General features: G+C 33.8%; 1 protein-coding gene across 2 annotated transcripts in view; it reads right to left on the bottom strand.

Moving 5' to 3' along the window:
- Positions 1-17377, bottom strand: part of GMPS (guanine monophosphate synthase) — a 61951-nt gene that overhangs the window by 6199 nt on the left and 38375 nt on the right. For both annotated transcript variants that reach the window (XM_011379298.2, XM_011379304.2), the window contains exons 6-13: positions 14780-14973; positions 14355-14520; positions 11812-11963; positions 11138-11311; positions 9351-9456; positions 7345-7460; positions 4832-4957; positions 2537-2652 (exon numbers count right to left, since the gene is read on the bottom strand). In XM_011379298.2, coding sequence (XP_011377600.1) covers positions 2537-2652; positions 4832-4957; positions 7345-7460; positions 9351-9456; positions 11138-11311; positions 11812-11963; positions 14355-14520; positions 14780-14973 — 1150 coding nt within the window. The remainder of the gene's footprint in view (positions 1-2536; positions 2653-4831; positions 4958-7344; positions 7461-9350; positions 9457-11137; positions 11312-11811; positions 11964-14354; positions 14521-14779; positions 14974-17377) is intronic.

Below are 17377 nucleotides of genomic sequence, written 5' to 3'. Positions count from 1 at the left end.
AAGCCAAGGATTGCCAGCAAACACCCGAAACTAGGAAGAGGCAAGAAAGGACCCTCCCCTAGAGACTTCAAAGGGAACATGGTGACACCTGCTGACACCTTGATTTCAGACGTCTAGCCTCCAGAACTGTAATTTCTGTTGTTGGAAGCCTCCCAGTTTGTGGTAATTTGTTATGGGAGCCCCAGGAAATTAATACACCTAAGCCCAAAGAAACACTGAGTTGAACAAATAAGTAAGTTGTTTTGTGACAAAATTTCAGATATTGTAATATGCTAAATGCACAGGTAACCTCTAAGAAGAGACTACAGTGAAATTTCTAAACTTATTTGATCAATCTTTTTTTTCACTTTGAGGAAACACTGATCCCAAAGAGAGTTTCTCATTTTCACTTTATTAAAAATGTCACCAAAATGGACACAAAGACTTGGTATCCTACTAGTTCTTTCCAAAAATAAAAACTGTCAACTACTTTAATATTTGTTTGAAAGATATGAAGATATCTCACTGTTAATTAAAATAGGGATTGGAACACAGCTTGAGGAAATTAGAATCAAACGATTCAAGGGGAATCTTATCACTGGTTTGAAGGCTCTGTTTCACAACTTTCACCCAGAAAACGAAAGGCCATCGGGGTAGAGTTATGAGTGTCACCTAGCTCGCCCCACTCCAACTCCAGCCAGCAGCGATTGTCCCTTTTCTTTAGCCCTCTATGTCTTTAGCAAAGAAAATAAATCTCCCTTGGCAATTACCATGGTGAAGTTTAATAACGTTTTCCCTTTTTTTTCTTAATATGGACTTGGAATAAAAGAGCATCAGATCAAAACCAACACGATCACCAACTATTCCATTGCCTCCTTCCAAACGTACTGTAGAAGAAAGGTTTTTGTCCCACAGAAAGTAAGGCACTAAATATAATTCCTAGAGCTCAAAAGATCCTTAGAGGAAAAAGCAGCTAGGCAAGAGAATGCCGTGGACTTATTTCTGTCTTATCTCTTACAAATAAGAGTGATCATAAAATATACAGAGATAGGTAGTCTCCCACACTGTATAGAACACTAAAATTTGGAGTATTCCTTCTCTGTACAAAGACCCCCATCATGTAAATTATGGAAAAAAACTGGCCAAAATGGAAAATAATGTTAAAATATATTCCAATTCCTAAAAAGGAGACTGGCAAAGAAATCTAAAATTCACCAAGACACTTTGAAAGGTTTGTTAGGTTCATATTTTTAAATGTAGTTTTTTGTTATAGTTTGTTAGTCTTTTTCTTTTTGGTGGGGGAGGGAGGAAGGTCTGGTAAAGGAGAGAGAGAAACAAAGAAAAAAGAAAAGATGGGCAGGGAAACCAGAATAACAAGAGACAGAGATAAAGTTTCAGCAAAGATGAGTGCCTTTTGGCAAAAGAAAAACAGATGAAACTGTAAGAATGTTGTAAAATGAAAAATATACTACTTATATAGTGAAAACAGTGGAGTCAAACTTAAAGTGATTATTCTGTATGATCAATAATACCTTATTTAAGTATTAACATTATTCAGAAGATGAATTACCACTATTTTAACCAAAACAATTATCTCAATTACAAATTTACCATTCTTTAATAATAATTCATTTTTTTTCAATGTATTCAACAGTGCCTCTGTATCTGGGGGCCTCAGGTTCGAGTAAGCCTTTTAACGAGCACATTCCCATCAGTAAAAACATGGCTTCCCTGTGACTCCCTGTCCTAAAAGCCACACCACCTGGCAGTTAGAAAACTATACCCACCTTGCTGGTGAATACCAACTGGTAGGTTTCTAATTTCTGTGGTAAACTTGAATAAACTGAAACATCAAGTAATTCTTTTTTGTTAACTACCTAATATCCACAAAAAAAAAACTTGAAAAGAGTGACTATGAAATAAGAATATTAATGAGCAATCTGGTATTAAACGAGTTGAGATTTTTGAACTATATATGGGATAATGCAAATGGTTATTACACATAGATTATAAATCAGCTGTTGATATATCCAACCTAAGAAATTAATATGCAAATTAAAGGAAAAGTGAATCTGAAAAACTAAATTCAAAATAAATTATACATATAGTTATTTTAATGACATCTGGCATACCTACTTCTTTTCTTTGATTTCTCTTGGGAGTATTATCAAATTAACCAAGTCCCTATTGGTAATTCTATAATATTTAGGTATTTTTTCAATTCTTTTGGAATAAAACATGTTACGATCAAACCAATAGCTAGTATAAGCTGCTAATTTGGAAGATATATTTTAAAATTGCATTTAGTATTTTATACTAAAATAAAAACTCTCCCTATTTTTCCTTTAAACAAATAAACAAAAATTTAATATGCAAATTATTGCATTGTGCAAAAGAAATAAAACACAAGATATTATTAAATATCTGCTCAAAAAACTGTGATCCAAGTGCACACCTGTATCTACACTTGAACCTTTTGGTCCTTCAATAGTGGAAAGACCTTAAAAAACACATCCTTCCACTACACCTCACCCCCTGTGCCCACTGCAGAACACACCTGTTAATGTTGTGACACATGCGAGGTATAAGCCTAGCCAGGAAAATAAGAGATTCCCAGTCAGGCTCATCTTTACTGGAGATTCCACAGACGTAACTATAGGAACGACAGTCCCCCTGAAAATAAAAATATAACCAATAATTGTTAATGGTTTTATAGAAATCAAAGATGGATTGGAAAACATTTCATGCATGGTGATATCATTAATAGTATTTTTTTGTTTTTTGAACAAAAATTTGTTTAAATAAATGTATCGGTACTTCTCTAATTATATAAATAAATCCTATTTAAATCTCATATAAATTCTACCTAAATCAGTTCAGACATAAAGAGTCATGGAGGGAGGGAGCAATTGGAGGAATGGTTTGATGAACATTATAAATGTCTAACCAATGTACTGTATACTTGAAACTAGTTTAAATAAATTTATTTTTTAAAAAAGAAAGTATCATGGTAATTTCAAAAATTTATTCAACAGATGCCAGAGACCCACTGAGATTTCATTCCAAATACCTGCCCAACTGAGGACAGCTAGCGTGCTTAATTTGGCAGACAAGATCTGCACATGATTAGGTGAATAAAGAATTCTTAAGTTGGAGCTAATTTAAAAAACATTCACTTATTAATTTTTTTAAAAATAAGTTTAAAATTTTAATTTAAAAACAAGTAAATAAATCTAGTAATATTATTGATTCCCTTTTCCTTTGTCCGGTTTAATCCAAGTAATTTGCTTTTTAAAAAAAAAAATCAAATTAAACTAAAAAGCAATTTAAAGAGATTCATTAGGTAACTGTCCAATACCTGGTATACTGAAAAAACAAGAATTCAGACTATACGAATGCTAATTTGATAAAATCTATCAGAATTTATAATTTTAATCCAGGAAATGATCTTACAGAGCACATGAGTAACTGCTTAAAGAAATAAAACATTATTTGCTGAAATGCCTATAATAGTGAAATAATGAAAACGGTTTAAATGTCTACAGGTAGGGGAATAATTAAAGTATGATATAAGCGTATACGGAAAATAAGGCAGCAGTTAAGAATAATATATTGGTGTGAGAAGATATTAAGTTTATAATGTTCAGTTAAAAAGAAAGGTGACAATGTACATTTAATTCCCTTTTATTTTCTTTTTAAAATAAATGTATCTGGAAGAATACAAACAACACAACTGGTGAGCAAGAATAGAAAAATTATTTTTAAATGCACTGCATTTTTTTCTTACAAGTATGGTTTGTTTTGGTATTTAGAAAATAAACTTTATTGCTTTACTAACCATGAATTGCAATTTCTATCTGGGCTTCCACGCCCTCCAAAGGCCTCAGAGACTAAAGTTAAGTATCTAATAACTAAAAATACTTTCATTTTGATGGCAAGAGTAGTGGAAACTGAGTAAGATTCGCTTTTAAAAAAGAAGTCACTTATCCAACAAATTTAGGAAAAAAGAGTATACTCGTTAAGTTTTAGATGAATAATCTCTAAATAAAACAGTTCATTTTTTTCCATACATAATTCTACTCTAAGAGGCCATTACAAACACATTAACCCAATAACTGGCACTCATACCATTTTGAGTTAAATTTTAACACCTTTTCTAGTTTTCATTTAACTACAAACTAAATAACAAGAAACCTTCCTCTTCCCTACCCTCCCAAGCTTTCTCCCCCAGAAACTCATGTGAGAATCACATAAAGGAGAAATTGATAAAATCTAATTATGAACAGCATTTTAAAAGTGAAAACTATATTATCCTCACATGCTTTTACAATCGGAAAGATGCAACAATAAATACAAAAAGTGTTAGCCGTACACTAACACAGCTAAAACAGAGACGACATGTTGAAGAAACAGCACTAGTTTAAGGAATTCACAAGCTGAGAAAAAGACCTAAGTGGTGTAACATGTTCATCTGGGGGCCTTCTGCAGTTAGAGACTTGTAAAGCCACAGTATATTTCATACCAAGAAGTATAAATGTGGATATGACCACTTGGTACCAACCTATTCTTCAAGGCAGAAGCAAGCAAGCCAACCTATATATAGCAAACTATTCTTTGAAGTTTTACTTTTAGAGATGACAGATGTTCCAAAACTACAAAATCTCTGACTGAATATACGGTTTCTATAATATTATTCACTCCATAAACAAATAAAACACTGCCTTTTCACTTTTCTAAACTTGGTATATATACTTTCATATTTCATTTTCCCAAGTCATTTCTATTTCAATTTTAGTACAAAGAACAAACTACAGAAAGTTATGTTACAGCTCAATGATTTCACACAACTCACCTGCACACCTACAGTTTTAATTGGCAGCAAGAAGGCATTGAGTGAATGCAGACTTGTAATTTGCATCAGCTTCTCCTGATCCTCTTCTGTCGTGCAGGCTTTGACTCTTTGTAACAGCGTATGTGGCTGAGAAAACCAAAGAGAGATCGATTACTTACCGTTTCAAGAAATAAGATACTCATTCTTTTGGTATGTATCCACACTTATTGGTTTATAGCAATAAATCCTATCTGGTATTTCTCTTTGACTTGAGTGTGCTACACAGCATACCAGGATTTCACTCCTGAGAGGTAAGGCTATGAGATGTTAAATATCAGGATAAGAAATACAGATTATATGTTCATACATCTAGGCTTTAATCCTCCGTAACCAGCAAGGGACATATCTCACATGAGTCAAACTTTCTCCTTATCTCTAATAAAACTTGTTGCCATAAAGTCAATTTTGTCTGAAATTAATCCACCTACTTCCTTTTTTAGTTTATTTGTCTGGTATATGTTTTTTCATTCTTTTACTTTCACTCCTTCTATACCTAGGTAAAGAAACTATAGTTAGTTTTACTTTGAAATCTAGTTTAACAATTTATGTCTTAACTAGAGATGATAGTCTTTTTAATTAATTGTGAGTTAATGACATGGTTGGATTTCATGCTACCATTTTATTCAGTAATTTCTATTTCAGTAATTTCTATTCTTATGTTTCTTTCTCCTTTCTTACCTTCTCCTGAACTAATGATTTCTCCCAACTCATTGATTTCCCCTTTACTGGTTTTGAGGTTAAACCTTCTGTTTCTCTTCTTTTAGCAGTTCCCTGTGCTAACATGGATATTTAACATGAGACTCAATCTCTCTGAGCTCTAGCAAACAATACGAGCATCTTTAAATGCCTAACTCCAATCAATCCCCTTGTGCTTTACATGCTATTGTAGCTATATATTATTATATATTTAAAATAAACACCAAAAATTATAGATCACTATTTTATGTAGTTCATGTCTGCTTCAATTTTACCCATTTACCATTCTTTCTCCTGTCTCAGAGCTTTCTCCAAGAATCCTTTTGCTTCTCCTAAAATCAGTTCTTTAAAACAGTGGTTCTCAAGCCCAGCTGCACACTCAAATTACTTGCTATGTTCAGGTTCCAACCCAGATTAAATTTAAAAATTCTAGGGAGAAGGAACTCAAGCATAGTATACTTCAAACCCCACCCCCCACCCCCAGATGATTCTAATACACAACAAGGGTTGAGAACCACTGCATTAGTTCTTTAAATAATAGATCGATGACAGTAAATTTTGCTTATCTAAAAATGTCTTTATTTTGCCTCGGTTCTTAGAAGATAGTTATCTGTTCACTCTTGTTCACAATTATTTTCTCTTGGCACTTTGAAGTCTTTCCTTTGTAGCATAATCTTTTCTCTGCAGCTGCTTTGTCATTGGCAATCTGCAATTTTGCTAGGTGTCAAATTCTTTTCCTTTATCCTTATGGAGATGTGTTATGTTTCCTGAATCTGAGATACGGTGTCTTTAACCAATGTGGAGGAATTCAAATACTTTTGTCTATTATCTCCTTCTGGACACATGTTAATAAGTTGACTTTTTCATTCTATCTCTATTTTCTCTTTGCTGCTTTGATCAGTTTTCTGGATAATTTAACATCTGTCTTCAAGTTCATTAATTCTTTCTTTAGCTGTTTTTAATTTTCATTTCTAGAAGTCAATTTTTTTCAAAGCTGCCCAATCATTTTGATAGTCTCTTATCATACACCTTACTCTTATTATCAATTGCTTCTATTAATATTATATACTTTATATTGTCTATCTGCTAATTCCAGAATCTGAAGTGTTTGAGAGTTTTGTTCTGCTAGTTTCCACTAGCTTTCATTCATGGTGCCTTACTTCTGTATTTTGAAATTTTTACTGTAAGCTCATATTTATTGGAACTGTATCTATGGGAATTCTCTGAGGCCTGGCAAAAGATACTCCAAAGAGGATTTACATTGCTTCTTGCCTGACATCTAGAAGCACTACCGAGGTCCACTTTAAATCTCAGATTTCTTAGCTTGAGGTTTTCCAGGCCACACAGATTATTTAGATTTGATGAAATCTACAAAAGGTTTTTCAGGCCACACAGATTATTTCGATTTGATGAAATCTACAAAAGGACTGAAACACTTTTCCATTCATTTTCAAATTGGAGCTAAAATAATTTTCCTTACTGTCTTGCAAAACATATTAAGTATTTTAAAACACCCTTTCATATCTAGCATTTTTAAGGATTCAGGGTATCCAAACTGCTGTATGGCTCAAAAGAGAAGTCTGCATTTAAGTGTCTCTATAGTTTATTTTCTTCATAGTCATTGCAAAGTCTAAATTACTCTGAATTTTCAAATAATGAAACCCTAATAAATTCACTGTAAATACTGAAGTACAACAGACATCCATTTAATTCCTTGTCCTGATTAGCTGTATCTGTTGAAAGCTCCTATAATATACAAGTACAATGTAAATTATTACCTTTTTAACACTTGCAGAAAAATCAGCTACTATTTTCAAAATATTGTTGGTTTCAGGAAAGTCCTTACAAATATAAGGTTCTTCAGCACATATTACTCTGATTGCCAAGCCAGGACCTAAAGAGAACAGTAACAATGGTATTTAGTATAAATTTTATATTTAATATAAAAATGTTGCTATCCTCAAATATAAACTCCTTCTAAAAATTAAAATCCATGTGCCACTTTAAGTTTTTTTCCAGTTTTATTGAGATAATTGACACATCACCATTGCAAGTTTTATAAACTGTTTAATTTCAAAAGTAGCTATTAGTTTCATCCATCTCATTTTTACAGTGTTTCAATTCCTTTTATCAATGATTTCTATCTTGTTTTTGATAGCCCATGTATTAAGCATCACAAAATTTTCTAGTAAATACTTTTAATTCACAATATATGTGCCAATATATTTAAAATTTTTAATAAGGGAATTTTCAAACATACACAAAAGTAAAGAGGACAGTATAATAAACCATCTTATCATTGATAGCCCAGATTCAACTACCAATTTAATTTTAGGAAGAAGAGTATACTGTTTAAAAAAAAAATATCAAACATACAATGCAAAAGTGTTCAATTTCAAAAAATGTGAACTGGTATTTCTATTTCACCAAATACTTGAAAAACTAAGCACACAAGATGTGCATGAATCTAAGAAAATGAATTGTTGCTTTACTATAAAAACAAAAAAGTATCCCTTGAGATGCCTGTTTAAAGATAAAAACTTAGTTATGTCCATCAATTCCTGCTTCGTTTCTTACCTTTAGAATAAATAGCTTATTTAAGATGAGTAGTATGCCTAGTTTCATTTTTTAAGCAACAAAATCCCTTTTCCAATGAAATCTTACATAACAGAAAATCAACATAAAATAGACTCTAAAACAGTTAAGTGAATCTAGCTGAAATGTAAACTGAGAACATAGGACCACTTGGCCTCCTTCCATTACATTCATACACAATCCTTTGCCAACACATCGATTAAGAATTGAGCATCTTAAATTATTAGATGTGAAGTTTATTGACACAAATACTGGTAGTCACCACATGGGTGATACTCTGTAACACTGTTTTTGGTGGTAATATGGTAGTTAAGAGTATAAGCTCTGAAGTGAGCTTTTTGAGGTTTGAGTCCTGGCTCCAAACCTAATCTGCATAACTTTTGGCAATGTACCTTCTGTCCCTGAATTTCCTCATCTGTAAAACCAAATAATAGTAGTTTCTATTGTGAGGATCAAATAAGACAATATGTGTAAAATATTTAGCACAATGCTTAGCACATACAAATTCCTCAAGAAATGTGAACTATTATTACTGTTTTTTAAATTAATTAGACCATTCTTTCAATTTATCAACTAATGATGAGAGCTAGAAACAGGTGCAAGACTTGCCCAAACTCAAAAACTCATAATAAAAACAGGTTAAAACTCTCAGTCCTAACTTTAAACGAGTATCACCTCTAATTATTTTTCTACTTGACAGCAAATGACTACTTAAACTATTTTTATTTGTTCATAAATTATTTACATAAACCTATGTGCAAAGATGTGGTTCATCCGTTCAGACAAGTCAGCCATGAGAAAGGATTTCAGAGAATCAAGTTTTAACTCTGTCTTCCATGGAATACATCATAGTTATCATAGAAAAAACATACAAATCCCAGCTCGACATTAAGAATTGTGTGGCAATGTTATTAAAATATCTCTATGTGTTGGTTTTCTTATCTGATGGCAACATTATATGCCAGACTCAGAGGAATGGTGTCATATTTAAATATAGATACAACAAGAAATGAGTAATAAAATGAAGTATATACAGTAGGTACTAAAAAGAATTTGCTCATTCCCTACCCATCCTTTCCTTTCAAGTTACATATTCTCTGAAATAAAGTATTTCAAAGTTATCTGAACTGACTTTTCTTCAACATGAAGGTCTAATGACAAATCAAACAGAATACAATTCTAATTTTACCTGGAAATGGATGTCTGGAAACTAACTCTTCCGGAAGTCCAAGTTCTCTGCCTAAAATTCTTACTTCATCTTTATGAAAATCTTTCAGAGGTTCTATCACTTTTCCCTACAGGGGGAAAAAGCCAGTTAATATAAACAAGTAACCAAATGACATGGAAAACAAAGTAACCAATTATTGGCTTTTCATGTTGATTTCTTCTTTAGATTTAAAAATCATTTTTCAAAACTTCAACTTTTAAAGTATTTCCTCCCAGGTCCTTTTAAAGAATCAGATGACTATTTTAATGCTCTTATTTCTCTTTGAAACATATTTTAAATATAAACCTTTTAAGTGTAAATAAATCTGATCAAAGCTGGAGGCTGGGCTTGTGGTTGCCCTTGGTCATGGGGTCATTGTGGGCACCAAGAACGCAGCATTCATGATGAACTTAATTCATATTGTGCGTGACCACATGTACTTGTCCCTATGGGATTTATCCTTGGATGTTACCTAGACAGAAAGAATGATGAAAAGCTAACTGCCGTCTGAAATAAGAGTTTGTTATTTAAAAGGGAATTGAGACCCCATGAAGAAGTCACCAGGAAGTAAAAGCTGTGGTTGAATTACAGAATGTTCACATTTTTAAAATTATGAGAGAAATCGAAACACATTATTTAATTTGAAAAAACAAAAAATCTGATCAAACCTATTCACCATCTCTGATACAGTTCTCATTAGAATACAAGGCAATTTAAAAATATTCTAGTGTTTCAAAGTTAAAACTCTCCAAATGATACCATCAAGAATGTGAAAAGACAACCCACAGAAGGCAAACCATGTATCTTATAATGGATTTATAATCAGAATATATAAAGAACAACTTATAATTCAATAAAAGATAAATAAACCAATTGAAAAACAAGCAAAAGATCTGAATTGATATTTCTCCAAAGATGTACAAATGGCCAATGAGCACATGAAAAGATGTTCAACATCATTAGCTATCAGGGAAATGCAAATCAAAACCATAATAAGATACCAATACATATCCATTAAGATGCCCCAAATAAAGAGAGACAGATAATTCACACCTATTATGATAGCTACTATCAAAACAACAGAAAATAACAAGTATTGGCAAGGTGTGGAGAAAGTGGACCCCTTGTGCATTGTTGGCGAGAAGGTACTGTGGTGTAGTCATCATGGAAACATTAAAGAAGTCCCTCGAAAAATTAAAAATAGAACTACCATATGACCCAGCAATCCTACTTCTTGGTACATATCCAAAAGAAATGAAAGCAGAGTCTCCAAGAGATATTTGGAAACCCATGTTCATAGCAGCACAGTTCACAATAGCCAAAAGGGGAAGCAACTGACAGGTCCATGACAGATAAATGGATAAACAAAATGTGTACATACATACAAAAGAACATCATACAGCTTTAAACAGGAAAGAAATCTTGTCATATGCTACAACATGGATGAACCTTAAAGACCTATGCTGAGTGATATAAGACAGTCACAAAAAGACTATAAATATTGTATGATTTCACTTATATGAGGTATCTGGAGTAGTCAAATTCATAGAAACAGAAAGCAGAATGGTGGCCATCAGGGGATGGAGAGAGGGAAAAAAGGTAGCTGCTGTTCAGTGGGTATAGAAAGTTACAGTTTTGCAAGATGTAAAGTTATAGAAATCTGTTTCACAATGATGCAAATACACTTAACACTACTGAGCTGTACACACTTAAAAACAGTTAAAGGAGGGAAGGAAAGAGTTTTATGGGAAAGTTCACAAAGTGTTTACCTCTTCTCTCAACTTTCTGATAAGCTCTGTGTCGTTGTGATGCGTTTTGATGAGTTCAGCTTTGCTACTTGCAGTAAGGGATGCACTTTCGATTAGATCAGGGCGTAAAGTACCTTGGGCAAGGAAAACTTCCTCGGGTTTCAGGTTCATTTCTCCAATTACTTCATTGGCAATCTATAACCAACAAGAGTAAAACAGCCTTTTAAAAGATGAATCGTTAAAAAAGACAGCAAAATTTCATATCGACTTTCAGCTAAATTCCTCAAAGTCCTTATGTGATACTGACAATATGAAATCTACCAACTCTCAAAATAAATTCCCTTAAGAACATATGTTCTTGAAAGAACATGCTTTAACATCATTCAACAAAAATATGCACACATTCCCTTCAAGCCTAAAAACTAGTCATTGAAATATCCAAAAAACTAAAGTCGAATATAAACTGAAAATAACTATTCTTAGTTAAAATAATAAATAGCCTGACAAAAGTACACATTTTTTAAAAATATAAAACAGTTCCTACTGGTGAGCATAATAACAATATAGGGTAAAACTCTTAGCCTAAAAAAAAAAGGATCAAAATTAACAAATTTGAGTTATTTGATATAATAAGGAAAAACAAATATGAAAATTCACACCAAGAATACTACGCATTGAGGATATTAAAAAAGTACCTTAACAAAAGTATCCCCAATGATTTTTCTTTTCTCCTCAGGACTTGTAGTCATATTTAATGTTTTGCTAATTCTTTTTCGTGGGGTTCTGTCTTCATCTGATATTGGCAGAGTTGTCGTTCCATTATAGAAAGAATGAGCAGCATTTATCACTGGGGAAGAGTGGAGATATATGTTTTAAACTAAGAGAAGATTTTTTTAAACTCATAATAACAAGTTAAATACACAAAAAAAACCTAGATGGATCTTTTGATGTCCCATTAATTTGTCTAACTATCCCAGAACTACCAATAAACAAACCTAGATTAATAAAGTCCAAACACAGACACTCATTTAAGTGTTCCTTCGTGAATTCTGTGACATTTAATGATCCAGGCTCATGATATCATAAATTATGCTGGCTGCGTTCCCTCTATTCAGTGTTCCAACAGAGCAATAAGCAAAAGCCACAGCAAGCATGGCCCCAAGAGAACCCAAAGCAGTCGTTCTTACACAGGGACCAAAGCTCTTAGAACTGCACGTTGCGGTCTCTTTAAAAACTGACATATGTGAACATATATTTAGTGGTCCTCGAATGTCCACATTTAAGAACAAGGTACTCAAAAACTGACTAACATCTCTATTTGGTAATAGGCTGAACAACTGGTGGGCTTCACTGTAAGATGACAAAGCAGCTGCATATTTCACTGGGGGACCACCAATGAATCTATAGGTCTGTCTCTTAAGCAGTTCAGTTACTACAGAGACAATGCCTCCAGTCTCCCACCTATCAGCATGCTGGTAAGTTGAACAAAGGAAGTGTCTGGGGGAAGGGAGTCACCATTCAGATTTTTACTTAATACTACTGTTTTAAAAGTAAAATCTTACTTCCATCCTCAACTGTGCCTGGTATTGATATACCCAAGCCTAACCCTTTTCTTGTTTAGCCTCTCCAGAGGATAAATCCAGTTTCCTGATGGGCAAGGATAGCAAGCAGTCTGTTCCTGTGTTGAAGAAAAGGATCTGCTTCCCAGATTTTCAACCAATCCACATTAAACATTTTAGGCTCATCCAGAGAACCACACCCCACAAGGAAGCCAACGCTTCCAACTCCTGAGTCTCCCCAGAAGTCTTGCTTTTTGTTGGCTTTCTCTCCTCACTCCTACCCCAAGATTTTAGAGTCCTCCCTTTTACTCTCAGTTACCAGGGACAGATGCAGGTTTTCTTGGGGCTGAAACTTTTATAATATGAAGGCCCTTTTGTAGAAAAATAATAACAAATTAGGTATTAAAAAAATCTCCAGTTAAAACTAGGATGGCTAACACAAACTTAACTATACAAAGAAATGATTACAAATCACATACACACTGGTGTACCTCATTATACTGTACTTCATAGATGTTGCATTTTTTGAAAATTTGAAGGCAAGATCCTACACCAGCAAAGAGATTACGACTCGCTTTACTGCAGTGGTCTGAGACCGAACCCACAATCTCTTTGAGGTATGCTTGTACCACTAAAACCTAACCTAAATGTATACCTACCTCAACTTTTTTTTTCTTAGCCTAATCCCAAAATGCCCACAGCCAGTCAAACACCACCCAACAGAGAGCCAGTTAGAGTGGAAAAAACAAGTGAACTTAATTAACTATAAATTATCAAAATATCTTACTTGCAAACTTCATAAAAATATATGACCATGTCAAGACACTACTAGGATCCCTCCCAGGATTTTAGAAAAGGCGTGGCTAGTGAGGGGTGGTGAAAACTTAAACTTCATTAGTTTATCAGAGATAATTCGCATTATCCGCATGCTTTCCACCTTCCAACATTTTGCTGAAACTATTAGACTGCTATCACCTCCTCTATTCTTTGTCCTTGTGGCATTACACTTGTTTTATGCCTGTACTATTACTTTAGTGACGTTTCAAAAGGAGAAAAAAAATAGACTCATCTGCACTTCATGTTTAACTACAAGTCTTCATTTTACATTCAACCTTTTGGCATCGATTTCAATTAATTCAATAATATATATGGTTTGCAGCATTAAACTACTGACTTGATTTCACTATACATACTGATTATATCTAGTTATTAAAAAGTGTAAGAGCTCCGCAAATGTAAATGTAGTTAAGCGCTAGTGGTCCTAAAAAAAAAGTGCTATAGACTCTTTCTTCTCTGTATAGACCTGTTTGTAAAATAATCTCTACATCCGTACCTGTTACAGGAAGGCTTGGATATTCTCATGCATAAGTAATATTACAGGTAGGTAAAGGTAACTTAAAAAGAGAATGAATAGAAGAGAACAGAACGGTAGCTGGAAAATAATAAGTTATTGATCTATATATATATAACATTAAAAGTAATCAATAGTTTTAAAATTTATACTGGGACCCCTCCTGAACTAGAAGTAATTATAATATAAAAATAAAAAATATTTTCAACTGTGAACTTATTGGGAAAACTGTACTTGGTTAAGGAAATGTGCTCACTTAAACCATAAGGCTAGATTTGACTAAATAAGTCCTGACATGCAAATTAACTTTTCTGGGATTCATCAATACCTTTGACCTGAATTCCAAGCTTTTTGAGGGCCTCTTCTACAGACTGGCTTTCTCGTTTTCTCATAAAGCCATTATCAATGTGCACAGCAATGACCTGATCTTGGTTTAAAGCACGATTCAGCAAAGCTGTACAAACCGTTGAGTCCACCCCACCACTGAGTAAAACCTACAGGATGAAATGAAAAGAAAAATCAAATTGAGTACAATAAGCAAAAAGAAAATAAAAACTATCAGCTTAAACTGTTAACCTAAAAACACTGTATCAAAGAAATGTATGGTAACTAAAAAAAAAGCACTCTGTAACAGTACAACTCACAAAGCATATGATCACCCATTCAGCATTGAAGGGCTATGATGAGGAAGCCAGCTCTGAGTTCTAATATTATTGACATAAATTTGTAGACTTTCAGATGTAAATTGCTTACCAAAACTTTTGATGTGCCTACTCTCTCTTTGATTTCTCGAATGCACTCAAGTTCTCTGTTCTGCACCGTAAAGGTTCCACTGCACCCAGCTATATCATAGAGGAAGTTCTTCAGTATTACTTTCCCATTTTCTGTAAGGCCAACTTCAGGGTGGAACTGTGCTCCATATAATTTTTTAGATTCATTTGCTATACCTTTATAAAGAAAATAATCACAAATTAAACTTTCATGTTGAAAAGACTCAATTAGTACCTACAATAATTCCTCACAATTTTTTCCTCTATAAATGTGAACACTGATACAAATTAGTTGGATTTTTAGCAACAGCAAAAATAAAAATAAAAACTACTGCCGTGATCTTTCTCTATGAAGGTCTTCCCTTATGTAGCAATTAATGAATTATACCACAGTGAAATAAGTTCTACAGAGTTTATTTCACAGTACCTTCACTTCTCCATCCAGATTACTTCATATGTCTTGTCTGTTTAATAAAATGATAACTCAATTTGGGTTCTTGGATAGACATGGCTTTCATATGCAATACGCAGCTACCAATTTTCTACATAACAACCTCATATATTAGACCAGTCAAAATATTCTAAGTATTTCTTTCTTGAATACTATTAACCACAAATATAACTTCACTGACTTGACTAAAAGTGTTTCTGACAATTACTGATTATCTATTAAGCAGCAGATGTTAAGCTAGATGTTTTACAAGTGCATGTATTACCCTTGTTTATGGTTCTGAGCTATCAAGAAATTTGCCTGGACTCACAGTCAAGTAGTTAAAACAGGCCTGGAAGGCTTCTAAACTCAAACTTGTTCTATTATACCAGGGAATCTCACATTTACTTTACTTGGCTTCTAGGACATACCCTCTCTTGGTTCACTTATTTCACTGTCTGCTCCTTCTGAATCTTCGTTGGTTCCTCCTCATCTTATCCATCTCTACACACAGAAAATGAAAGCTGTCCAGTACTTAGCCCTTAAATGTCTTCTCTATACGTTGAGAGATCTCAAACTCTCATAACCTTAAATACTACCCTTGTTGGTACGCTCCCAAATTTGTGCCTTCAGCCCAGTTTTCTCCTCTTCAGTCCAGACTCATATATACAACTATCTATTCATACCTTTATTAAGGCATCTTGAATTTGGTATGCAAACGCAAATTTCTGCATTCTTTCTCATCAGGTAAACAGAAACTCCATGTTTCTGGTTGCTCAGGCTGAAAAACTTGAGAGTCAAGACTCAGTTCTACTCTCTCTTCCCCACTTCACGTGCAATACACAACAGCAAATCCTTTATCTCTCCCTTCAAAATACATCAGAATCCAATCTAACTTCCGGTTTCCAGTCTGGCATATAAAAAGCTAGAAGACATCCCTCTGTCCTAACAAGAAGTAAAAAGCTGACTATTGCCCTTGGAGAGACTGACAGGTAAATACAGAGAATCACGACTTATCAGAGCGGAAACCTCCACGGGAACCATTGCCAAAGTGGAGAAACCTGAACTGTAAACGATGAATTACTGAAGTCTCGATATGGACAAATTTGAGAGATAAAAACTCCAAAAGGACTGAGTCACTGGGGGACCCCCACATTTTGTGAATTTTATGTCCAGGAGCTCGATCAAGTTCTCACAGTGAATATTAGAGAAAAATCCCTTCATGTTTCCAGCAGGGAGACGAGAAAAGGAACCAATGCGAAATACATAGATCATAGTGTTCTTCTTAAATAGACCTTCTTCCAAGGTTTACTCATAGGAGAAACTATGAGTAAACTATCAGCCTAACCTGCTAGGGTTTTAAAGGAGCCTAAGTGACCGGGGAGAAAGGATATACCCAACTCCAGCCCATTCTAGTCATCCTGTCCCATCGAACAAGGGGAAAAAAATAAGGACTTCTTTAGTCCTCAGTCCAGGTGAATAGGCTCCCTAAGAGACTGAGACCTACTCATAAGATTATAGAATATTATCCCTCACCCCCAGCATGTTACCATCACATATTAAGGCCTATTTTCAGCAATTCCCTTTACCTAGTATATCATGTCTGGCTACTAAGAAAAAAATTACAAGACATACTACAAGGCAAAACAGAATTTGAAGAGATAGAGCAAGCAATAGAACTAGACTCAGATATCACAGGGATGTTGAAATTATCGGATTCAGAATTTTAAAAAGCTATGATTAAGAAGCTAACAACTCTAATGGATAAAGTATAGAATGCAAGAACAAATGGGAAATGTAAACAGCAATAGAAATTCTAACAAGGGACCAAAAAGAAATGTTAAGATCAAAACACTGTAATAGAATGAAGAATGCCCTTGATGGGCTTATTAGCAGAATGGACATGGATGAGAAAATAATCTCTGAGCTACAGAATATCTCAATAGAAATGGCCAAAAAATGGCCAAAAGGAGAGGAAAAAAAAAAAAAAAAACCAGAACAGAATACCCAAGAACTGTAGGATAAGTAAAAAAGATGTAAGATACATATAATAGGAATTCCAGAAGAAAGAGATGAAAGAACAGAAATAATATTTAAAACAACAATAAACAACAACTTCTCCAAATTAATGTCAGACACCATGCCACAGCC

This window comes from Pteropus vampyrus, unplaced genomic scaffold (assembly GCF_000151845.1).
Source record: "Pteropus vampyrus isolate Shadow unplaced genomic scaffold, Pvam_2.0 Scaffold12, whole genome shotgun sequence".
Taxonomy (NCBI): Eukaryota; Metazoa; Chordata; class Mammalia; order Chiroptera; family Pteropodidae; genus Pteropus; species Pteropus vampyrus.
This window is presented reverse-complemented; position numbering and strand designations above follow the sequence as displayed.